We start from the raw sequence: 23,151 nt of genomic DNA, 5'->3' as shown, positions 1-23,151 counted from the left end.
CCCCCTGCCCCAGGGGAGCCAGGGCGCTCCCTGCCCGCCGGAGAGCGGCGCGGCGGCAGCGGGCGAGTGTGCTCCCGCCAGCGGCCGCCAGAGGGCGGCGGCGGCCCGGGCAGCCGGCCCGGCGCGGTCCCGCGGAGGGAGCTGGCTGCGGCGCCCGGCTCTGCGCCCCGGCCTGCAGCCGGCCGGCATTGCTGTCCGCTCCTGCGCCGGCTCTCCTCCCTGCCCCTCCCTAGCTGCTGCCTGGCATTCTCCCACCGTGCGTGAGGCGCCTCGGCACACCAGCTGCTCTCTGTGTCTTTCAGGTGACATTTCGGACAAGAATCTACCACTGTAACATTAACAGCCAAGGCGTCATCTGCCTGGACATTTTAAAAGACAACTGGAGTCCAGCATTAACCATTTCTAAAGTCCTCCTCTCCATCTGCTCCCTCCTCACAGACTGCAACCCAGGTAAGGCTCCCGTGCAGCCACACAGGCCACTTGCCACCTTGCACCCTACCCAGCACCCAAATTGCTTGGCCCTCGTTGCATCCTGTTGGCTTCAGCCAGCGTGGCTCTGGCTCTGGGCTCTGGCTCTGGGCTCTGGCTCTGGGCTCTGGGCTCTGGCTCTGGCTCTGGGCTCTGGGCTCTGGCTCTGGCTCTGGGCTCCGGCGCAGCTGTGGGCTCCATCCAGCATGTTTCCACGTCTGGGTCAGCCAGAGAGGGGCTGGAGAGCCTGCTGTTCACTGCTACTCAGGCTGGCCTGCGAGGAAAGCTGCAGTCCTCCTCCTGTACATGCAAAGTCCTTCCCTTTCCAAACCAGCTCTGGTGTTGGGGAAAGGTTAAACACTCCCCACTGGTCTGTGGGGCTGTAGTAATTCATTAACAGGGATGGAAGAGCCACAAACACAGTTCTGAAAACAAGGGGATTAGCCTTTTACTTTCCACCATCCAGTTAAATCCAGTGCCCAGCTATGCTGTAAGCAGTCCGTGCTGCTTCCCTAACCCACCTGTCATCCACACCAGTGACGAGGCACACGTCTCGGTTTCCAAGGGGAGTTTCACAGGTTGCATTTCTTGGAGAGACATTCCAGGCTTCACAATGCATTATGCATAATAAAATGAGACCTGCTGCAAAAAGAAAACCTCTCCGTGAGGTCTGGTCTTTCCTAGAAGGCAAGTTTGTATCAAGGCACCTAGGGACATGTCCCAGGCACTTTTAGAAGGGGTAAAAAAAGAAACCTGACCTGCATTGATCAGTGGAAGTCCTCAGGAATGCAAATGTTGTCTTTAAACTCCTGAACACTTCAATTGGCATTTTCCCTTTGCTAAGTAAGAGCTCATACCTCACTGTAAATACACACAACTCACACAGAGCATCACTTCAGAAGGCTTTGTGGTGGTTGGAATTACCCCCAACTAATCTCAGAGAATTACCCCCTGAATAAAATCTCCAGACCAGCTCAGTTTGGGGTGGAAGCAAACGAAGCTCTATTGACCAGCAAACTACACTCTGGAAACAGGAAGTGCAATACACAAAACACACAACAGAGGTACAGCATAGAGAGTTACCATTTACAAACAACACAGGAACTCCTCAGACCCCTCCTCAACAGATCCAGGAGGGCCATTCCCCACTCCCTCCCCTCCCTCCTTCCTGTTACCTCACACAGTAGTCACAACAGAGATCCCCTGGCAAGGCCACGGGAGAGAGAGAGAGAGAGAGAGAAGTTGCAAGCAGAAGGGACAGAAGAAGAGAGCAAGAACTGTTTCTGCCTCTGCTCTCTATCCCCATCAGCAATCCAGTGAATCCTGCAGACCTTGGCACTGTTTTCCTTTTGCATCCAATGGTAATGTGTTTGACTTTTCAGCCTGTGTAGTCAGGGACTGGGCTGAAGTTAGTCAGGGACTGGGCTGAAGTTAGTCAGGGACTGGGCTGAAGTTAGTCAGGGACTGGGCTGAAGTTAGCCAGGGACTAGGCTGAAGTTAGTCAGGGACTGGGCTGAAGTTAGTCAGGGACTGGGCTGAAGTTAGTCAGGGACTAGGCTGAAGTTAGTCAGGGACTGGGCTGAAGTTAGTCAGGGACTGGGCTGAAGGGTACTGTAAGAAGCTTGTTGCAGTGCACCTTGCCTGCATATTAAGTTCACACTTGCAGCTGAAGCTTCCCTTGGGTACCTTGTCTGAACAGAAGCGGTTTGTGTTTGCTTTGCAGCTGACCCCCTGGTTGGAAGCATTGCCACTCAGTACATGACCAACAGAGCAGAGCATGACAGAATGGCCAGACAGTGGACCAAGAGATACGCCACATAAATGGATGGGGTTTTGTCTCTTGTCGACCTCTTACATTATTTGTCTGTGATGAAAAGAGCTGCTTATGATTTTGAAGGTGTGGGGGGAGGGAGGGTGTGCTGGTAAAGAGTTAGGGTATTTCTATAACAGATTTTATTCAGTCTTTCGTTTCCTAAGAGTCTGTTGTTGTAACTTAAGGTATCTTGCTACAGTAGACAGCTGGGGTTGGGAGTAGCCTACTTGGAGACTGTAATTAGTTCAGCAATATTAGCTCACGTATAGAACCCAGAGGAATGTAAACTCCTTAGACCTCTTTGGTTTGTCAGTTTGCTTGCAAAATGTAAAAGATTAAAGCAGCTTCATTTTGTACAGGTGCAGATGTTGGCATTCATGTAAAAATCCCTTCAGGACTCTACACAGTGTGGGCCTTTTCTCTGGGGATAGAGTGGGGGGTGGGGGTGGTATTTTATTGTCTGGTGGGTTCCTCTCTTCCCCCCTCCCCCCCTTTTTTTTTCCCTCCCCCCATTTTTTTTCCTTTTCTTTCTTTTTTCTTTGCTTTTTGGGGGTTGGTTTGTTTGTTTGTTTGGGGTTTTGTTGCTGCAGAGGTGTCTGCATCGTTTTCCCCTGCGGAGGGCACGCTGGTATTTAACAAATACTCTTTTGCAAGGCTGTCATCTCACGACCTGTGCTGGGGAGAGGTACAGATACATGTGGCCTCATGGATGAAAGGAGAAGTGGTTAATGTACTATGTTATAAGCCAATCTATGTGCAAAGAATAAAGGGTTTTAATCAGGACTGATGGTAACCTGTAGTGAAATACCTTAAGCTGTTCAACTGTAAGGCGTGGGATAGGAGCTACTCGGTGGATTGGTTGTATGTTGTGGGCTACTGAAGTCTGCGTTTGTTACTGTGCTAATAAAAAGATGTTTAAAGAAAAGAGGAGGAGAAGATTGCTGTTTGTAGTGCCTTGCTTTGTCCTTTTGCCAGAAGAGCATCTGCCAGCATGCTGAGAGGGGTACAGAAAGGGTGAGGCCAAGGGAAGCGTGCCGGTGAGTGTGCTGACTGCTGGTGTTCGGGGCAGACGCTTCCAGACAAGCACACAGGGAACGGAGCGACAGCCTGAGACGTGTTCAGCTGCTGCCTGTGTCAGTGTGGTGCAGGCTGGCACAGCCTGTGGGGAGCTAACCTGCTGCAAAGTTGACCCTAGGTACACATTTTAGCTGAAGTTTTTACAGCATTGGCTTTTTAGGGCCTGGCACGTGATTTGGAAGCACAGCTGGAAGAGTGTGGAGGATCTGGAAGGGAACCAGACGGGAAGGAAAAGAAAGAAGAGAATATCTTCATGGTTTGCTGAGGCCTCTTCCCACTGGGCAGGGGTGAAGGACTCACGTCCCGGTAAGCTATCAACAGACACCTTGCAGGAGATGTAATCTGTGGATCCTCCCAAACTCCCTGCAGAGATTCTCTCCTACAGCTAGGGTGTTTGCCGTGGGGAGTGGAGCAAGAGGGCAGCTAGCTGCGGATATGGCGTTCCGGCCACTCCCTGCGGGTGAAGGCTGGGGACGCAGCCTCAACCTCACACTGCAAGCACTTCACCTTGCAGCATTCTTCTGAGTGCTATGTGGCCCTCTGGGCTCCCAGATTTGTTTTGGTACTGTGACATCAATTCCATATGTGTTTAATTTACATACTTCTCTTCCTATCTATATATAGATACAATCTGGTTAATTAAAGGCAGCCTCTCTGTGCTGGGTGGTGGTGGGGAGCAGCATGTGAGTCTCACCTGCTGGACTGGCACAGTGCAGTGATTTGCTGTATGAGCTCTCTCAGCTGTGTGGCTCAGGCTAGGAAAATTAGTGGTACAGAGCAGCAGCACACCAGGGGTATCTCTGGGTTCCTCCTCTCCTTTACTGATCAAGGAGCTTAATCTCAGCAGAGTTTTTGTCTGCTTGGTGCTACCAGACCATGGCAAATTAACTGCTGTAGCTGGCTGGGGGGAGGGAGGTGATTCAGGGTGCCTGATGTGCAGAGTTTGTTCAGCAGAACAGAAGAGGAATAGAGAAGGATGTTGCCATTTACTTTTAGTTTCTTTCTTTTTTAATAGTAGCTCTTCTCCATTCACTTTGTGAAGAGATTCTCTCACTTTGCAGTAGGCAAGTGATCCCTGGGACCTAGGACAGGTTTGGAGTCAGAACAGTAAGAGCAAAAGACATGTTCTGCCCTTTAGCTACACTGTACTTTACTTACTAACCCTATGTGAAAGCATACCAGAGTGAGTTTCATTTTCACTTGGCAGCAGCCACTGAGCAGTGCAGAGGGGGACAATGGGCAATACCTCTCCAGCACCAGCCACTACAGTGCTGGTATTTAGAAAAGGAAATTGACCTGGGTGCTTTAAAAGCACCAGAATAAGCTTATGAAAGAGAGTGGTGCTTGGGTTTGGGAATGCCTAAAATGATCTAAGTCTTTCTAATGAATTGAATTAATTTCAAGGTAATTTACATAGCCTTCACACAACCTGTTCAGAAGCATGGCCCCAGTCATTCAGAAGATCCTTTTCCTCTTGCCTGCCTTATACACTGTCAACTCCACCCTGTCCAGGGGACAGAGCGAGCACACAGAACAGAGTGGCTCTGGCAGCCCTCATCAGTCTTGGCAGTGGGGTCAGCACTGAGTTTGTAGGGTGCAGAACTGGACAGCAAGCAGTAGTTCAGCTCCATCTGCAGCCATTTCAGCTTAGTTCTGACTTGTCAACCTGCACTGCCTTGGCTCAGGGGTCAGTGATGACCTCTCATTAGCAGAGGCCTTACAAGTGACCCAAACCCAGTCCATCCCAGAAGGGCTCTCCAGAGGAGGAGTATAACCCAGTTCTTCAGTGAGAGGTTGCAGCAAGGAAGGGAAGCACTGCTGCTCTGAAGTCATCTCCACTTGCCAAGCACACAGGCAGATGTGGAGCCCTCGGGGTAGGGAGAAGCCTTGAGTACAGGTGTGCCTGGTAGGAAATGAGTGAGGAGGGAGTGCTCCTGCAGCGTGGCTGAGGACAGTGACTGTGACTAGCCAAGCTGGGGTCAGTCCTGCTGGAGTGCTTACTCAGCTGCAGTGTTGCAATGAAACCACTGTCTGTTCCTAGCAGGCCATTACAAGAGCTTGCTCATTCTTAATTGCACTCTTACCTTGCTCCTTGGCCACAGCCAAACTCTGTTGAGCAAAGCATCTCAACAGTTTCGTCTGCCCCCATTACAAAGGCAGGAATGCTGCTTCATTTCCAGTGAACTGCACTACTGCTCTGACATCACTCATGCTGATGGCCTTTATTTGGCAGTGTTCAGGAAGAGCAATGCCCCAAGCACACAGCTTAGGTGTCAGCATTAAGCACACTCACTCTTCAGCCCTTGAGATCCGGCAGTGCTCTGTTCTGCTGACTCAGTGAACTCCTCGGTGTTTCTTCCAAACACCCCTGGCACACGAGGGCTCTGGGTGCAGTTCAGCCCCTCTGCCCACTCTTCTCTTTAAATACAATGAAAAGCAAGACTCAGGCGAGGTAAGAAGCTGCTAGAGGCCAAAAGCTGGCCGCTCTCCCTGGGAGCAGTTGTGTCTTGCCCCTCTGTATCCGGTTTTGTTCAGTGTGCTGACAGGCTGACCTGGGAGAGCAGAAGCCTGCAGCAGACGGGCTCTCAAAATACAGCCAGCCAGGTGCAGTTGTGCTGCTGCTGCTGGACAGTGCTCAGCATAGCAGGACCGTTTGCAGAGGCATTTCTGGGTGTTTGTCATGGGGATGTTCCCAGAAGGCAGCCCCTCCACCCCCTGGCTCCCCTCTCCCAAAGCAGCAGTTGTTGGCTGGCCTGCAGCTTCATCCCGAGGGTGGATGACTGCGGCTTGGCTGGATGGCTGCACTGGGAGTATTGTGCAAGGTACTAAGCAGGGCCCAGGCAGTGTCCTTCCTGCTCTGCAGAGTTTCTCAATGCAGTGATCACCCATGTGGATGTGACTGATTTGTACTGGCCATGCTGGATCAAAGTCACATGGAGCTATCTCGTTCTGCAGGTGGCAGGCAGTGAGCGCTCCGAGAGCCCTCCTGGCTTGTACAAATGCATTCCTGAGCCGAAAGTGCTACTTGCCAGGCCTTGCTGACAAGCCCCATCTCCCAGTAGGATCTGTTCTAGAGTCTCCCACAAACTTGCTGGGGCTTGTTGGTTGGTTGGTTGGGTTTGGTTTTTCCCTTACTTCCAGTCACTAGCAGAACTCAAGTGGCTACATCAGCTGGTACTTGTTCCCCCTGCCACAAACCCTACTCCTGCAAAGCCACACTGACCTCAGCCTCCTGCAGCATCAACACACCCTGTGGACCACTTTAAGGTCAAGGGAAAAGGAGTGTTGCCACTTCAGTCACAGCCTCTCTCCAAACTGAATGCTTTCTTTGTGACTAGAGGCTATGATCTGCAGGGGGACTGCTTAAGAAGCTTGTTGACTTGCCCTTCAGCATCACAGTACAAAGTCCCTGCTAGAGAGGTGTCCACCTGTCCCTCATCCATAACCCTTGTAAAATAACTCTCTTCATTAAGTGCCTTTAAAGGCTTTCCCCAGCAGTGACTTCTCCAAGGCAAGTCTGGGAGAAGGAAGGATACCTCCTAAGCATAAGCTTGCTGATTTTATTGCTGAGTGAGATTATTGCTGTAAGTGCAACTGTAAGAAGCAAATGGCACAGGAGGGACCTTGGCTGTGGCCTGGCAGCAGCAGACAATGCCAAGGCAGCTCAGTTATCACAGTTATTGCCTTTGCTCTTCCTTCCAGGCAAGGGGAATGTTGATTTGTTCTGTGACTGGGAGAGTTTGCTGGCCAGGAAGGTGAAAGGCTCAAGCAGCGTTTTTCGATCGGTCACAGTCACTTCCCACAGCCTCACCTTCTCGGCCCGCGCCCATTGCTGTGCTGCTTCTGTTTCCACTTCTCTTTGGTCCAGCAGGTCAGTTTTGTTCCCCAGGACAATAACTGTCACCTGCAAACAGAACACAGGGAGAGATTTAGACAAAGGGCAGCCCCCCCCCACAGTAATTTTAAGCAGCAGGCAAGTCTCAGCACTGCCCAGAGCTGGTTTGTGACTTAGCACCGGCACAAGGCGAGCTCTGTGTCCCTTGGGAAGAGCAGGGTCTGGGGTTTGAATTGACCTCACCCACCAGTGTCACTGGCTGTGCTCCTGATTGCCAAAAGGGAAGCCAAAGTTCAGCAGGACTCTGTTCACCTGGAATTGAGCTGCTCCAGACAAATGGCACAAGTATGACCCCTGAGCAGTGGATGCTGGAGAGAGAAGCAGTGCCTGGCAGCAGGGAAAGCCTAGACCCCCCAGTTTGTTCCTTCCCAGTCACAGCCTGCAACATACAGAAAGCCAGTCCTGCCACCAGGCAGCTGTGTGAGCAGCCTGGGAAGGCTGAGCTGCTGGACCCCTCTCCTGCAGCCCAGGAAGTGAGGGCCCTGAGGGGACACTCATTCTGTCACTGAGAGCATCAGCTGAGCACCAGCCCCAGCCTCTGGGACAGGGCTCCAAGGGCAGCTGGTGAGCAAAGCAGAGCAGCACAGCTGCATCAGGGCAGATCCTTAGCTGTAAGGATCCATCCAGTGACTCAGGAGATTGCAGAGCGTGGCTGAGCTCAGAGGCCTGCCCAGCACTTCAGTTCCAGGAAGTGCTCCAGGTGGTGCTGGCCACCGGGGTGCTCTGCTTAGCCTAAGTTAACCATCTGCTGCCAATGCGTGCCCAGCAGCAGCTCCTAGGGGAAGACAGGCCTGGAGTGCCAGCTCAAGCTCCTCACGCAGACCCTGGGCTCATTTCTGCACCAGTGCCTTTTGGCTCTGGCCCACACCTGTCTGTGTTTTCCTGATCATCAGGCTAACTCCAGGATGTCTTCTGTTTCTTTCCTGATAGAGATGGCTGTCCTGTTCCTGTGAGCTCTGAGGCTGCCCTTCTGTTCTGTAGCAGCCCAGGGGGTGGGGGCAAAGGGCTTTTCCCTCTGCAAAGGCTTTGGCAGAAGTTAGAAGCTTCCTATGCACTTCCCACAGGCTCCAGCTGCACTCTGCCTGTGGTTAAGCTCTAGCAGTACAAGAGAGCACAACCTCAGCTTAGTGTACAAACTGGCCAGGCTTGAGGGTGTGTGCTGGAGAGCCCCCCAGCCAGCAGAGGCAAGGAACCAGCCAGCAGTGCCTGCTGTCACCTGCCATGCACCAGGGGACTGTGCCAGCTCAGCAGCACCACGTGTGGAGATGCAGCCCTGATTTGGTTAGGGATGCTCCCTGAGGCTGCTTTAAGGGAGGACTCCTAACCTCCTACACCTCAAAGCCTATTTCATCCCTCTGCCTGGCTCTGGTGAGACCCCACCTGGAGCACTGAGTCCAGTTCTGGAGCCTCTACTATAAGAAGGATCTGGAGGTGCTGGAAGGTGTCCAGAGAAGGGCCACAAGGATGGGCAGAGGGCTGGAGCTGCTCTGCTGTGGACACAGACTGAGAGAGTTGGGGTTGTTCAGTCCAGAGAAGAGAAGACTCTGAGGAGGCCTTCTTGTGGCCTTCCAGTATCTGCAGGGGGCTACAAGAAAGCTGGGGAGGGACTCTTTAGGGTGTCAGGGAGGGATAGGACTGGGGGGAATGGAGCAAAACTAGAAATGGGTAGATTCAAGATTGGATGTGAGGAAGAAGTTGTTCCCCAGGAGGGTGGTGAGAGCCTGGCACAGGTTGCCCAGGGAGGTGGTGGAAGCCTCCTGCCTGGAGGTGTTTGCAGCCAGGCTGGATGTGGCTGTGAGCAACCTGCTGTAGTGTGAGGTGTCCCTGGCCATGGCAGGGGGGTTGGAACTGGCTGAGCCTTGAGGTCCCTTCCAGCCCTGACAATTCTCTGATGCTATGACACAGACCTGAAATTACAGGGATGAAACTAACTGATGCAGCTGATTGTGGGCACCACCCTTTTGACTGTGTTACCCTCAGTAACAGTTCTGGCAGGTAACAGGAGAGTGGGATGCAGATCTGGCTGGGGCTGTGCCTCCCTCTTCCCAGCACAGCTTGTTGTAAAGTAACAAACCAGGGCCCTCAAAAAAGAAGAACCAAACCAGTGCCTGGGAAAAATTCCCTCCTTGTCCTTGCCCTGCAGGGAGGTTGGGATTGATTCTGATCTGATGTATGTGAGAGTCTGCAGCTCACACCAGCCCTACCAGCCACTGTAACCCTCCTGTGCCTGCATGTCTGGCTGCTGTCAGGCTTGGAGCCTGGCATCCTCCACAACACTCTGCTGTCAGTACTGAAGTCACATCTTGGAAAGTCTCTCCCTACCATTACCCAATTAATCCTTCCTGAAATCTGTTTGTGGTTCTTTTCCCTTTTTAATGTCATACAGCAGACATTTGGAAAGCTGTAGGCTGAGGACATTTAACAGGGAAAAGGACTTGAGAATCTAAAGCTGCTGTAGGGAAAGCCCTGATGCTAATGCCACATGCAAGCTCCATTTGTGGGGCTTTGCTGGAAGCCTGTCAGCTGAAAACACTCTCTGCTTTCCAGGGGAAAATGGAGCAGGCTGCACACAATTGAACTGATTCAGTATGGTTGTTAAACCACATGCAAAGCTGCTTTGCCAATGGACTAATGTCTGAGAGCCCCATTGTCAGCCCCTCCAGTTTGTAAGCCACAGGGTGCAGGGACACAAAACAAACAAAAGGTAATGCCCTTTGTTCTATTCTTCCCTGCACTTGACTTCCCCTGTGCAACATGGAAGAAAGCCCTGGGAGCTGCACTGCAGTAGGCCATGTGTTTTATTAGTCATAAGTGCCCTGCCTGAGGGATTCAGATAACTGAATTTTAGCTGCAGTAGAGGAAGGAAGGAGGACAAAAGTCCTCTCAGTCTTCTCCAGACTGCACAGCCCCAGGGCTCTCAGCCTCTCCTCCCCAGGCAGTGCTGCAGTCCCTTCAGCATCCTTGGAGCCTCCCTTGGACTCTCCCCAGCAGATCCCTGTCCCTCCTGAACTGGGGAGCCCAGAGCTGGATGCAATATTCCAGGTGAGGTCTCAGCAGGGCAGAGCAGAGGGGGAGAAGAGCCTCCCTGGCTCTGCTGGACACACTGCTCTGAATGCAGCCCAGGACCCCCTCCCTCTTTAGCATGACCTGCAGGGATGTGAATGAGGCTTCCACAGGCTGTTAGCCTGGAGAGGACTGAGAGGGGATTTAATCAATGACTATCAATACCTGAGGGCTGGGGGTCAAGAGGCAGGGGACAGGCTCTGCTCAGCTGCACCCTGGGATAGGACAAAGGGCAATGGATAGAAACTCCAGCACAGGAGGTTGCACCTCAACATGAGGAGGAACTTCATCACTGTGAGGGTCCCAGAGCCCTGGAGCAGGCTGCCCAGAGAGGTTGTGGAGTCTCTGGAGCCTTTCCAGCCCCATCTGGATGTGTTCCTGTGTGACCTGTGCTGGATTCTAAGGTCCTGCTCTGGCAGGGGTTTGGACTTGATGAACTTTGGAGGTCCCTTCCAACCCCTGACACCCTGTGAGCCTGTGGGGAAGGTTCCTTTTGCTGGCTTGCCCGAGGCTGGGGGCAGGTTTGTTTTCCTTTGCATACAGAAACAAAAGCTGTGCTTTGCAACCTGGACTTCCTACCCCCGGCAGAGCCCCGAGGCAGGCAGCTGAAGCGCTCTGCATTCACCTCCTTCTTGTCTCTGAAGAGGTCGATCTCCTTCTTGAGCAGCTCAGCCCGCTGGAACGCCTGGAGGCTGGTGACGGCGTACACCAGCACGAAGGCGTCGGCCAGGGCGAAGTAGTGCTTGGGCAGCTCCAGCCCGTCCTGCAGCCCCCTGCTGTCGTACAGCCTCAGCTGCTCCTTCACGCCCCGCTCCGTCTCCACCGACGCCAAGTACACATCCTCCATCGTGGCCCTCTCTTCTGAGCCTGGTGGGAAGGGAGCAGGAGAGTTCAGCTGGGGTAAGGGCGGCACCGGCCTGAGAGCTGCTTGCAGAGCAGCACTGTGCCACACAACAGCTTCCAGGGCAGGTGTGCCAGGGCGCCCTGCCCTGTGCTCGACCTCCCCTGACAGCCCCGTGAAGGGCTGTGCTCCGGACCACCACACCAGCTCCTCACAGCAGGGAGGCTGTGTGAATGGATCATCCAACACACCAGCACACAGTTACAGCTGGGGAAGCCATCTGGACAACGTGCAGACCCAGGCCGGGACAAGATCGATGGCTCTTCCCCCAGGCTTCTGTGCCAACCCTGCTGCAGACCAGCCTGGCCAAACAGGCTCTTCTGGAGCAGCCAAGGAACAGCAGAGTCAAGCACTAACACTTTAAGCCTCCTTCATTTCATAGTGAGGTAGATCCTATGGCAGAAGCAGGAGCTAAAGGAGCAAGCCCAGACATAAGATGTATTGGTGCTCCTCTTAAGCAGCACGGGAAGCCTGGCCAGGAAAGGAAGGGGAAGCTGGCATGCAGGCAGTGTTGCATGCTGTAATTACTGCAATGCATGGGGAGCTTTGTGTGGCCCCTGGAGGGAGGAGTGTAAGGTTACAGGTCCCAGCAAGCTACATCCAGGGTAGCTGGGGCACTGGCAGAGTTAAATACTCTATAAACCCTCTGCAATCCACATCAGGCCCGAGGCAAACAGCCCCTTTGGCAGCCCAGCATAAAGCCCAGTACCACACATGGCAGCTCACATGCTCCAGGGACACAGATATTCCTTTCTGGAGCACTTTCCCCTCTCACAAGTAGTTTTTCCTCTTTGACCTCAAGCAATCTTAGTGTCTTTGCAAGAGTGCTGGCTGCTGACTGTGTAAGCAACAGCAGCCCCGAGGGACCTGACGAGCCAGAGAGAGCTGATGGTGCACTTTTGGCTAGGCAAGGAAGCACAGTGCCACTAGGTTTGCAGTGCCATCACAGAGTCAGGCCCATGGCTCACAGCCAAGGCCTTTATACAGCATGTGAAAGCTCCAAGGACAGCAGTGCTTGCCCTGGGAGCAGCTGTGCCACCACTCCTGTTTACACACAGGGGCCCTGACTGACACCCACAGCTGATGGACAGCCTCCCAGGCCTGGGACATCTCAGAGCAGGGCACCAGGCCTTGTGCTCTGAGCCTACAGCCAGGTTGGAGCACACCAGCTGTCCCTGGGGGGAGGCTGTGGCTGCCATCAGGAAGGGAGCAGCTTCTTCCTTTTCCCCTCTTCCCTTGCACCACCCCTCTCAAATGAGCTGCTCCCTCCCTGACTGTTAATTCTAGGGGGAAAAAAACCCAACCCAACCAAACCCAAGCAACCAGCAGGGAAGGGAAGACCAGAGCAGCAGAAAGGAAAGCTGATCTGTTTAAAAGGGGGTGGGGAAAGTTTGTGTTGCACAATGGCTGAGCTGGAGCAGAGCTCAGGAGTGGCAGAGGGACACCCAGAGATGAGCCTTGGGCATGAGGCCTGCCTTGGGTTATGCCAGGCAGTCCCACACTGCTGTATAAGGTGGCACAGGGCTGGCTCTACAAATAGCTGCTCTGAGCAGCAGCACCCCAACACCCTTCCTGCCTGGGTGCCAGGAGAGGCTCAGGCAGGAAGCAATGCGAGGCAACACGACCTGGGTAATGCTGCTGTGTGCATGCTGACACTCACCCAGCCCGGGGCAGGGGAGAGGCAGGGCACAGCAGAAGGAAAAGCCTTTAGCCTGCAGGTGCTGCAGCTTCAGGCACAGGGCTTCAGGCACAGGGCTTCAGGCACCAGGCTACAGGCACAGGGCTTCAGGCACAGGGCTTCAGCCACAGGGCTACAGCCACAGGGCTTCAGGCACCAGGCTACAGGCACAGGGCTACAGCCACAGGGCTACAGCCACAGGGCTACAGGCACCAGGCTACAGGCACAGGGCTACAGCCATAGGGCTTCAGGCACAGGGCTTCAGGCACAGGGCTTCAGCCACAGGGCTACAGGCACAGGGCTTCAGGCACAGGGCTACAGCCACAGGGCTACAGGCACAGGGCTTCAGCCACAGGGCTACAGGCACAGGGCTACAGCCATAGGGCTACAGGCACAGGGCTTCAGCCACAGGGCTACAGGCACAGGGCTACAGCCACAGGGCTACAGGCACAGGGCTACAGCCACAGGGCTACAGCCACAGGGCTTCAGGCACCAGGCTACAGGCACAGGGCTACAGCCACAGGGCTACAGCCACAGGGCTTCAGGCACCAGGCTACAGGCACAGGGCTACAGCCACAGGGCTACAGGCACAGGGCTTCAGCCACAGGGCTACAGCCACAGGGCTTCAGGCACAGGGCTTCAGCCACAGGGCTACAGCCACAGGGCTTCAGGCACCAGGCTACAGGCACAGGGCTACAGCCACAGGGCTTCAGGCACAGGGCTTCAGGCACAGGGCTACAGCCACAGGGCTACAGCCACAGGGCTTCAGGCACAGGGCTTCAGGCACCAGGCTACAGCCACAGGGCTACAGGCACAGGGCTTCAGGCACAGGGCTTCAGGCACAGGGCTACAGGCACAGGGCTTCAGGCACAAGGCTACAGCCACAGGGCTTCAGGCACAGGGCTACAGCCACAGGGCTACAGGCACAGGGCTTCAGGCACAAGGCTACAGCCACAGGGCTTCAGGCACAAGGCTACAGCCACAGGGCTTCAGGCACCAGGCTACAGCCACAGGGCTACAGGCACAGGGCTTCAGGCACAGGGCTACAGCCACAGGGCTTCAGGCACAGGGCTTCAGGCACAGGGCTACAGCCACAGGGCTACAGCCACAGGGCTTCAGGCACAGGGCTTCAGGCACCAGGCTACAGCCACAGGGCTACAGGCACAGGGCTTCAGGCACAGGGCTTCAGGCACAGGGCTTCAGGCACAGGGCTACAGAACTGGACACAGAGCTGCAGCTGTGGTCTCAGCAGAGAATAGAATTAGAATAAACCTTTATTAGAATAAACCAAACCAGGTTGGAAGAGACCTTCAAGATCATCGTGTCCAACCCATCAACCAATCCAACCCACCCAAACAGCTAACCCATGGCACCAAGCACCCCATCAAGTCTCCTCCTGAGCACCTCCAATGACGGCGACTCCACCACCTCCCCGGGCAGCCCATTCCAATGGGCAATCACTCTTTCTGTATAGAACTTCTTCCTAACATCCAACCTGAACCTCCCCTGGCGCAGCCTGAGACTGTGTCCTCTTGTTCTGGTGCTGGGTGCCTGGGAGAAGAGAACATCATCAGCCTGTCTACAGCCTCCCTTCAGGTAGTTGTAGAGAGTGATAAGGTCACCCCTAAGTCTCCTCCTCTCCAGGCTAAGCAGCCCCAGCTCCCTCAGTCTCTCCTCACAGGGCTATGCTCCAAACCCCTCACCAACTTTGTTGCCCTTCTCTGGACACCTTCCAGCAAGTCAACCTCCTTCCTAACCTGAGGGGCCCAGAACTGGACACAGGACTCGAGGTGTGGCCTAACCAGTGCAGTGTACAGGGGCAGAATGACCTCCCTGCTCCTGCTGGCCACACTGTTCCTGATGCAGGCCAGGATGCCATTGGCCCTTCTTGGCTGCCTGGGCACACTGCAGGCTCATGTTCAGCCTACCATCAACCAGCACCCCCAGAGTGGAGCAGAGGGGGAGAATCCCCTCCCTGGCCCTGCTGGCCACACTTCTCTTGCTGCAGCCCAGGCTCTGCTTGGCTCTCTGGGCTGCAAGTGCTCACTGCTGTCTCCTGTTGAGCTTCTCCTCCTCCAGCACCCCCAGGTCCCTTTTTTCAGGGCTGCTCTCATGCCAGACCCTGCCCAGCCTATACTGGGGCTTGGGATTGCCCTGACCCAGGTGCAGGACTTTGCTCTTGTTTATTCAGTAACTTACCCTAACAATTTCTCAGCCCAAGGAAAAGACACAGACTGAGCTGACATCTGCCACAGCCCTGGGTGCCAGCCCTCATTTCTAGGTGAGGCAGGAATAATTTGCCAGCCTGCTGGTCATTGCTCTTTCTCTCAAAGCCAAGCCATGTGGAAATGGAGGGAAACAAGATGACTTTTCCTTCATCCCCTTCCCTTTGTGCACAGCAAGTTTTAGACCTCCTCCTGCTCCTCTCTCAAGCCACTTTTCCCCTGTAGAGAGCCAAGAAGCTTGGTCCTCAAAGTTCAGCACAGAAAGTAGGACCAAAAGCTAAGCTGCCTTTCTTTCCAGCACTTTGATTCAATATCAGCTAAACCCAGACAAAATCAAGCTCTAATGAGGTGGATCAAAAGACTGGACAGCCTCTCTGCCTATTGTGTGGCATCTATTTCTTTTTCAGGCACCCACAGCACCTTTCAGGGAGCAAGAGATGTCTATGTGAACAGGGGGCAGGCACATCAGCTGCTTTCTGTGCCTGTGGGGTTTTTCCAAGCATTCATAGGTGTCCTAACTGGGAACAGAATGGGAAGGGTCCTTCTGCAAGCCTCTTAAGAACCAGTAAGGGACTATGAATTTCAGGGTCTGTCCAGAGACACAGCAAAACCACATCAATTCCTTCTTTCACCTCAGCACACCTCACAGTCCTCCATTACTGTTTGGGGTTTTTTTAGGGAGGGAGCCCACACAGAACAAGATGCTGGAAAAGGAAACAATCCACAGACAAACACACACACACCCCCCCCCCCCCAAAAGTAAAACCATCTCACCAACAGTGTGCTTTCCATAGAGAAGCTGCTCCAGAATTGCAGTCTTTCCCACTGAGGCCATTCCACAAACCACCACCTTGTATCCCTTTCCCATCTCTCCCGAGAGGGCAGTCAGCAGGTGAGCCCTGTGCAGACAGGAGGCTGTTAGCCAGGCAGAGCTCAGCACCAGACACACAAAGCCCCCGGCAGGGGAGAAGAGAGGCTGAGGTGGCTTGGAGGCACAGCTCCCTCCCAGCCCCTCCACAGCCACTGCTATTTTTAGGACTCGAGTTTCCTCCCACGCTGTTTCTTGAGGCCTTCGAGGCTGCTGGCTTTGGTGCTGATGTGTGGCTGCAGCCTTGGCAGCGGCCCGCGGGATGGAGGAGACTGCGAGCGCCGGAGTGCGGCACGGGGCTGCGCGCTGCCGTGGCACTCAGTGCAGGACCCGTGCTACCAGGGTCATGTCTGGCTGCAGGCTGACAGTGTCTGACAGCCTCAGGACAGCTTCTGGGAACATGACAAAACGCCAGCTCCTTCCCCTCTGTGCCATGCAAAGAGAGTTTCTAGCTTTTACAGGCTAGGAGCTGAAAAATAGGAGCGTTAAAGGACGAAGCACAGGAAAGCAAATCACAGAATAAGAGCTGGCAGGGCTGGAAGGGAGCTCAAGGCTCAGCCAGTTCCAACCCCCTGCCACGGGCAGGGACACCTCACACTGCAGCAGGCTGCTCACAGCCACATCCAGCCTGGCTGCAAACACCTCCAGGGATGAGGCTTCCACCACCTCCCTGGGCAGTCTGTGCCAGGCTCTCACCACCCTCATGGGGAAGAACTCCTTCCTGACATCCAATCTGAATCTCCCCACTTGCAGTTTTGCTCCGTTCTCTTGCTCCATGCTGGGTGTAATTGTACATACATTACACAAGAATAGAAATAAATACATCACTAGAAAAGCAGAAGCAGGGTTTGTTGGTTGGGGTTTTTTGTCAGCTCTGAAGCAGTTCGGATGGGGAGGCACTGGTTTGAGCAGGAGGCCTGCAGAAGGCAGGGGCAGTTGCCCCCGGCAGTGAGCTGTGGCAGCGCAGCAGACCCTAACTCTGAGCTCAGCGCTGGGAGCAGCGTCCCACAGGGCAGCCGCGGGGTACCTTTTCCGCACCAGGAGGGGCTGGCACTGCCCCGCTTCCGCTCCAGCTCAGCCGGGTAACGCTTCACCAGCCGGAGTCCTCTGCAAAGCACACGCTGCAAAATGGGAAGGGAAGCAGGGGGGGCGGCTTGAATCCCGCTTTGGCTCCCCAGCAGCGCCCGACACGCTGCTCAGGCTGCTGGGGGGTTACACCGCTGGGAGCCGGCGCAGCGCCGGGACCAGTGCCCGCTCCTGCAGATCCGGCTCTGCAGGCGGCGCGCAGCGGGAGGCAGGGCACTGCTCGGGCACCCGTGCCGTGCCGTGCCGTGCCGTGCCGTGCCGCGCCGTGCCTGCCGCAGGTCGGCAAGGCTGAAAGCCAGGGCCCTGGGCCCTTCTGGCGAGGCCCCCTACGCCTGCAGCACCGCAACTGCCGCACACCCCCGCCGCGGATAACGGTTTCAGCGTCGGTTTTAGGGCATCTCCCGCCCTTAGGATGGATTACTTAACCGTAGGGCTCTGCACTGCTTTCAGGGGGCTGTGCGGGCTCTTCTCCAGGGTGCCAAAGACTTTTCCAATGTCACACACGCGCCACCAGCGCTCCCAACCCCTAGCTGCTCAGGGCTGCGGGGCGGGGTCGGGGATGGACTGTCAGAGGCTGCCGCACCTGCCAAATCCCCACCCTAAGGGCACCCCCCCCGGGCCTGCTGCTCCGCGCGCCCCCGAGCCGCCCCCACTGCCCCGTCCCGCACAGCGCGAGCGCGCACCTGGGCAGAGCTCCCCGCAGGGCCATTGAGCCGCGCCGGCCTGGCCGGGCTAGCCACGCCCCCGCCTCCCATTGGCCGGCGCGGGGAGCGGGTCAGCACGGGGCGCGAGGGGCGGCCCGGCTGCCGCAGGACTACATTGCCCATGAGGCGCCGCGGCCGATACCGGAAGGACGGTACCGCCACAAGGGGTTGTGGGAGAAAGGCTCTTCCTTTCCGGTACTGGGCGCCATCAGGTGAGGGCTCGTTTGTGCTCGCCTTTTCTCTCAATCCGGCTCCATCCTGGGCCCGAGGCGGCCACCTGCCTGCTCGGGTGCCGTGCGCGCCTGCCGCCACTCGCCCGGCGGGGTGGGCTCGAGTTGCTGCCGCGGCGCGCGTTCCTTGCGGCCCGCGGGAATCGGGGCCGGGCAGGCCGCTGGCCCTGCAGGCCGATGGAGGGCCCTGTCCGAGCGGGCTGGCTGCCCGGCGTGTGGGGCGGCGGGGAGCACGCCCGTCACACCCAGGGCTGCTTGTGTGAGCGGAGGGCCGCGCAGCGCAGCGGGAGCGGATGGGCTGCAGCTCGCACGCCTTGGCTGGAGGCTGGGCTTGCCGTTGTTCCGCGGCGTTTCATGCCATAGCGCTGTCATGATGAAAGGGTGGGTTGGGGCAGCAGGAGCTTGGCCGTAGCTAGGAGGATTCGAGAAAGAAGGGATTGGAAATTCACACGGGAACTGCCGGGAATTGCGTCTTTCAGGTGGTGTGTGTGGGAGTGTGATGCTCACACCGGCTAAAGCTAACTGTGTGGAAGTGTCAGAGGGTTGTAGGGAGAACTCCAGCGTGCTGGGATGAGCACACCGCTCACCTGCTTGTGTCTAGATTCATACTTACAGCTTGTTTCAGCTGTCAGCTGGCGATTGTGGTACTGTCTGACAGACACATCTGACACTTTCTCAGCTGAGGCGTTAAGAACATACGGAAAGGAGAAAAATAGCTGAGAGTGGCAACTGCGGTGTGCCCCGCGGGAGGCTGCTCAGGGTGAGCCACGTGGGCAGGTGTGGCAGCGGCACCAGCAGTGTGATTGTATGTGATGTCGCTGTTGGAAGCTGCTCAGACTTGGAACGGGATTTGGTGGACTTCTTTCACTGACCTCTCCATTCAGCAGGTAGACAAAGATGGGTGCCTACAAGTACATCCAGGAGCTCTGGAGGAAGAAGCAGTCGGATGTGATGCGGTTCCTGCTTCGGGTCCGCTGCTGGCAGTACCGCCAGCTCTCTGCCTTGCACCGCGCTCCCCGGCCCACCCGGCCAGACAAAGCTCGCCGGCTGGGATACAAAGCCAAGCAAGGTAATGAGGTGAAGAGGTGAAGTCCACGTGCTGAGTTTTATGTTGGCTTCCTTCCTTAAGTGACATTGGGATAACAGAATCTGCAGTGCAGCTGTTCCCTATGCACCTAAAGGGTCCTGCACGATATGAACTTCATGTCAGAGAGGTGTAGCAGTGCCCACAGCCCAGAACCTTCCCCCATGTAATGTTGAGGTTTTGCCTTCTGCGTCCCTTTTGGCAGATGGAGATGAAGTGGGCTTTGGCTCTTAACTCCTGTGCTGTGTTACTGCTGCACAGCTGACCAGAGGCCTTGGTTTGGAAGGTGGCTGTTCTCTGCTCAGATTGTCCTGGGTGAATTCCCCTGCATTACAGCTGCACGTGCTGTAGGTAGCAAGGTGACGTGGGTTGGAGTGTCATTAGAGAGCAGCTGCTGGTCAGTGGGGAGGGTGGCCATGGCTCAGTGAATGGAGCAGATCCTTGAAACAGTAGGCATTGGTTGAGCCTGCCTTCCTGTGTGTGAAGCTTGCCTAGGTTCCTCATGTTTGAGCTGCCAGGATATCAGCAGGAGCTGTGGATGGCCCCTTGGGAGTGCTGCTGCTGGAGTTTGGGATTTCAGGCCTGGGGTGGTTGGTTGGGGTTTTTGTGTTACAACAAAATACCCTTCTTGGGGTACCTGGACCTCCATAGTGGGGAGTGCCATAAGCTCTGGTTTGGAGCTAACAAACTGTCACAAGAGGCCGGTTCCTAAGTCGCCGTTTCTTTCAGGTTACGTCATCTACCGCGTCCGTGTCCGCCGCGGCGGCCGCAAGCGCCCGGTCCCGAAGGGCGCGACCTACGGCAAGCCCGTGCACCACGGTGTTAACCAGCTGAAGTTCGCCCGCAGCCTCCAGTCCGTGGCAGAGGTGACTATGTTGGTTATTGCTCAGGAACAGGCTGATAGGAGGGTCTCACACTGTAGCAGCTGAAAACAGGAGAGACTGAAAGCCCAAAAGCTGCCCAAGGGTTGTTTTGCTAATGAGCTGGTGTTAAGGGTTGCATTGGAGTCCTCTCCTGCCCCCCCAGTAACTTACTCTTTTCAGGGATCTGCCCCAGAGAGCAAATCTCACCACTCCTAGAATTTGGAATTAAAACCAGAAGGAACTGAATATAACAGAATAAAAGGCAAGGTGTCCTGAGTGTGTTCACACCTCTAGACACAGGCCTCCCCCCAGCCCCCTACCTTTGATTCAGCTCTTCGTCCCCTCTTGGGGACACAACTAGTATTCTAAGCTAGGGACTCTAGGGAGTAGCTCAGCCCACTACAGTTGGGTAAAGTAATGACATACTGATGGTGGGAAGGCACCAGAGTGTCTTGAGAAGCTGCATGGAGACAAAGGGGAAAAGGTATTCAGAGTTCCCAGATGGAGTCTGGGGGATGTGGAGTATGTCACAGTGTTTGTGAATAAAAATGGACATGCAGCTAGTATAAAGGATTAGACCTGAGAAATAGCAGCTCAGGTGTGGTGAGGTAGCAGACTGAATTCACCATCAAGTCCAGCTCTGTTGTGTGGCTGTCAGCTTTGGGTAACAAAGGATGGGTGAGTCCCTGTTCAAAGCCTGTAGCATCTGTTTGTGTGGCAGGAGTGCTGCACAGCACACTGCTGTGTTACAGGGTCTGCAAGCAGCACGCCAGACACCACCTGCTCTTTATGAGAGAGCTTGCTACCTCACAAGCACAAAATTTGGTGGTTAACTTGGTTTTAGGTGAGATTCTGTTACCTGCTGAAATACTCCAAATGGAAACTTCCATCCTGTTAATGCCTTCAGGTTTCACAGTGTTAGAGTAGTAGTGTCGAAGAGATGCAGTGCTTAACCTTTAGTTAGGAAAAAACAACCAACCAACCACCAGAAACCTCAGTGGGCTGGAATGAGTAGTGGTCTGCACCCTGAAAAACACATGGGACACTGGGAGAGAGTGGAGACTACTCATCCCATGGAGATGCTTTTGAAAGACTTCCACTTGAGCAGGGTGTGAGGTGGTTCTTTTTCAGAAGGGTTCTGGGGAGGGAAGACTTGTGTACATGAAATGCAGATGGAGATCTGGAGTTGAAAGTGCAGTTCTGTGTTTTCTGCTCTTCCCTGGAAATCTTGAGTTCTTCAGAGAGGCATAGAAACAGAAAACCTTGCTTGTAGGAACCATCCCTGCAGAGAAGCTGCTTAAGGGTGGTTGGTGTCTTAGTGTTCAACATGTGCATTGTTCTCCCATGCTGGAGTGAAGCAAGGACTTGGAACAGTTTAGTTCCATGTGCAGAGAACAGTTGGAAGACTGTAGCCATAGGTTGGGATCAGAGAGAGGTAGGAGATGGGAGGGCTGCACTGGCTGATACTTTCCCATAGTGATGGTGAGGCCTTACCCTTGAGCACTGCCAGTGCTTTGCAGACAGGAGAGGCAGATGGCATTGCATAATTGATACTTTCTGCTTCAGTTTGGTTTCCAGGCTAAGACTGCTTCTTTCCAACCACAAGTGAGGGTAGGAGTAGCAAGTGCTGATATGCCAGCAGCAGACCAAAGGCTTCTTACATCAGCACTTCCTTTCCTCCTATGAGTATGGGCTACTTCTCTCCTGTAGCTATGGATGTGCAGGTTGCTCAGTCTTTCAGAACTTCCCATGAAAGGTTGTTCCATGGCCTCAAGTGCTGCCCTTGTTCTTCATCTTCAGATGAAAACACTGCTGGTTTTAACACTGAGCAGTTAGGGACTGGGTTCTTCTGTGTACAGAGTAGTTCCTTTTATCAACCAAGTGCTTTCCTCCTCATGTTCTTTGAAACCACTTTCATGCAGCAGTCCAAGCAGTTGTGGGCTTTAATAGCAGCACACCTTGCAGCTATTCCTTTGTCTTGCCTCTTTGCAACTGGGGGGGGGATATTTCCTTTAGGAAGAGAGGGTCTCTCAGGGCACATGGAAATTCCCCACACCTACAAAATGTTATGTTTGAGTTATTTTTAGAATCACAGAACTGTCAGGGCTGGAAGGGACCTCAAGGATCATCCAGTTCCAACCCCCCTGCCATGGGCAGGGACACCTCACACTGCAGCAGGTTGCTCACAGCCACATCCAGCCTGGCCTTCAAAACCTCCAGGGATGAGGCTTCCACCACCTCCCTGGGCAACCTGTGCCAGGCTCTCACCACCCTCATGGGGAACAACTTCTTCCTAACATCCAATCTGAATCTACCCATTTCTACTTTTGCTCCATCCCCCCAGTCCTATCACTCCCTGACACCCTGAAGAGTCCCTCCCCAGCTTTCTTGTAGCCCCCTTCAGACACCAGAAGTCCACAAGAAGGTCTCCTTGGAGCCTTCTCTCCAGACTGAACCACGGCAACTCTCTCAGTCTGTCTCCATAGCAGAGAAGCTCCAGCCCTCTGATCATCTTCATGGCCCTCCTCTGGACATGTTGCAGCACCTCCAGATCCTTCTTGCTCCAGCTGTGGTCTCAGCAGAGTGGAGCAGAGGGGCAGAATCCCCTCCCTGGCCCTGCTGCCACACTTCCCTTGCTGCAGCCCAGGCTCTGCTTGGCTCTCTGGGCTGCAAGTGCTCCCTGCTGGCTCACACTGAGCTTCTCAGCCTCCAGCAGCCCAGGTCCTTTTTCAGGGCTGCTCCAAGCCGGTCCCTGCCCAGCCTGTATCGGTGCTTGGGACTGCCCTGCCCCTGTGGTTTCTCTGCCCCCAGGGTTCTGCAGCCTCTCGCTTTGTCTCTCCCTAGGAGCGTGCCGGCCGTCACTGTGGGGCCCTGCGGGTGCTGAACTCCTACTGGGTGGGCGAGGACTCCACCTACAAGTTCTTCGAAGTGATCCTGATCGATCCCTTCCACAAGACCATCCGGCGCAACCCCGACACCCAGTGGATCACCAGGCCGGTGCACAAGCACAGGGAGATGCGGGGGCTGACGTCGGCCGGCCGCAAGAGCCGCGGCCTGGGCAAGGGCCACAAGTTCCACCACACCATCGGGGGTTCGCGCCGCGCCGCCTGGAGGAGGCGCAACACCCTGCAGCTGCACCGCTACCGCTGAGCGCGCCGCTCGCCCCAATAAAGCTGGTGTGGGTTGTCCAATGGCA

General features: G+C 55.0%; 3 protein-coding genes across 10 annotated transcripts in view; 2 read left to right on the top strand and 1 right to left on the bottom strand.

Annotated features, from left to right (window-relative positions):
• Nucleotides 1-3,206, top strand: part of UBE2E1 (ubiquitin conjugating enzyme E2 E1) — a 50,242-nt gene extending 47,036 nt beyond the window's left edge. The window contains 2 exon segments of the mRNA XM_068152297.1: nt 303-450; nt 2,192-3,206. Coding sequence (XP_068008398.1) covers nt 303-450; nt 2,192-2,289 — 246 coding nt within the window. The 3' untranslated portion in view covers nt 2,290-3,206.
• NKIRAS1 (NFKB inhibitor interacting Ras like 1) lies at nt 922-17,830 on the bottom strand. 7 transcript variants are annotated; one of them, XM_068152302.1, is made up of 6 exons: nt 17,758-17,830; nt 17,016-17,109; nt 15,895-16,019; nt 10,942-11,183; nt 7,170-7,262; nt 922-1,110 (listed from the first exon to the last, which is right to left on the bottom strand). In XM_068152302.1, the coding sequence occupies exons 3-6, from the start codon at nt 15,986-15,988 to the stop codon at nt 1,087-1,089; spliced, it is 453 nt and encodes a 150-aa protein (XP_068008403.1). In that variant the 5' UTR covers nt 15,989-16,019; nt 17,016-17,109; nt 17,758-17,830; the 3' UTR covers nt 922-1,086. The 7 variants fall into 7 exon arrangements, with proteins under 7 accessions (XP_068008403.1, XP_068008404.1, XP_068008401.1 ...); XM_068152303.1 differs by having other exon boundaries at nt 922-1,107; XM_068152300.1 differs by lacking the exon at nt 922-1,110 and adding an exon at nt 5,255-5,776.
• Nucleotides 17,831-17,894: 64 nt separating this feature from the next.
• Nucleotides 17,895-23,151, top strand: RPL15 (ribosomal protein L15). Of its 2 annotated transcripts, none has more exons than XM_068152295.1 (4): nt 17,895-17,990; nt 18,893-19,077; nt 19,822-19,958; nt 22,800-23,151. In XM_068152295.1, exons 2-4 carry the CDS (start codon nt 18,906-18,908, stop codon nt 23,103-23,105), a joined length of 615 nt encoding a protein of 204 aa, XP_068008396.1. In that variant the 5' UTR covers nt 17,895-17,990; nt 18,893-18,905; the 3' UTR covers nt 23,106-23,151. The 2 variants fall into 2 exon arrangements, with proteins under 2 accessions (XP_068008396.1, XP_068008397.1); XM_068152296.1 differs by having other exon boundaries at nt 17,912-17,990; nt 18,896-19,077.

This window comes from Melanerpes formicivorus, unplaced genomic scaffold (genome assembly GCF_026170545.1).
Source record: "Melanerpes formicivorus ecotype bairdi unplaced genomic scaffold, bMelFor1.0.p_v2 SCAF_23, whole genome shotgun sequence".
In the NCBI taxonomy this organism is placed as follows: Eukaryota; Metazoa; Chordata; class Aves; order Piciformes; family Picidae; genus Melanerpes; species Melanerpes formicivorus.
This window is presented reverse-complemented; position numbering and strand designations above follow the sequence as displayed.

Excerpts from the sequence above, each read along its gene's own strand:
- NKIRAS1 (XM_068152298.1), bottom strand. The coding sequence starts at position 15,988 with ATGGGAAAGGGATACAAGGTGGTGGTTTGTGGAATGGCCTCAGTGGGA. Across the intron at positions 11,184-15,894 it reads CTATGGAAAGCACACTGTTG|GCTCAGAAGAGAGGGCCACG; the intron begins GTGAGATGGTTT and ends CCTTCCCACCAG. Across the intron at positions 7,263-10,941 it reads TCTTCAGAGACAAGAAGGAG|GTGACAGTTATTGTCCTGGG; the intron begins GTGAATGCAGAG and ends TTCTGTTTGCAG.
- RPL15 (XM_068152295.1), top strand. The coding sequence starts at position 18,906 with ATGGGTGCCTACAAGTACATCCAGGAGCTCTGGAGGAAGAAGCAGTCG. Across the intron at positions 19,078-19,821 it reads GGGATACAAAGCCAAGCAAG|GTTACGTCATCTACCGCGTC; the intron begins GTAATGAGGTGA and ends CGTTTCTTTCAG. Across the intron at positions 19,959-22,799 it reads GCCTCCAGTCCGTGGCAGAG|GAGCGTGCCGGCCGTCACTG; the intron begins GTGACTATGTTG and ends GTCTCTCCCTAG.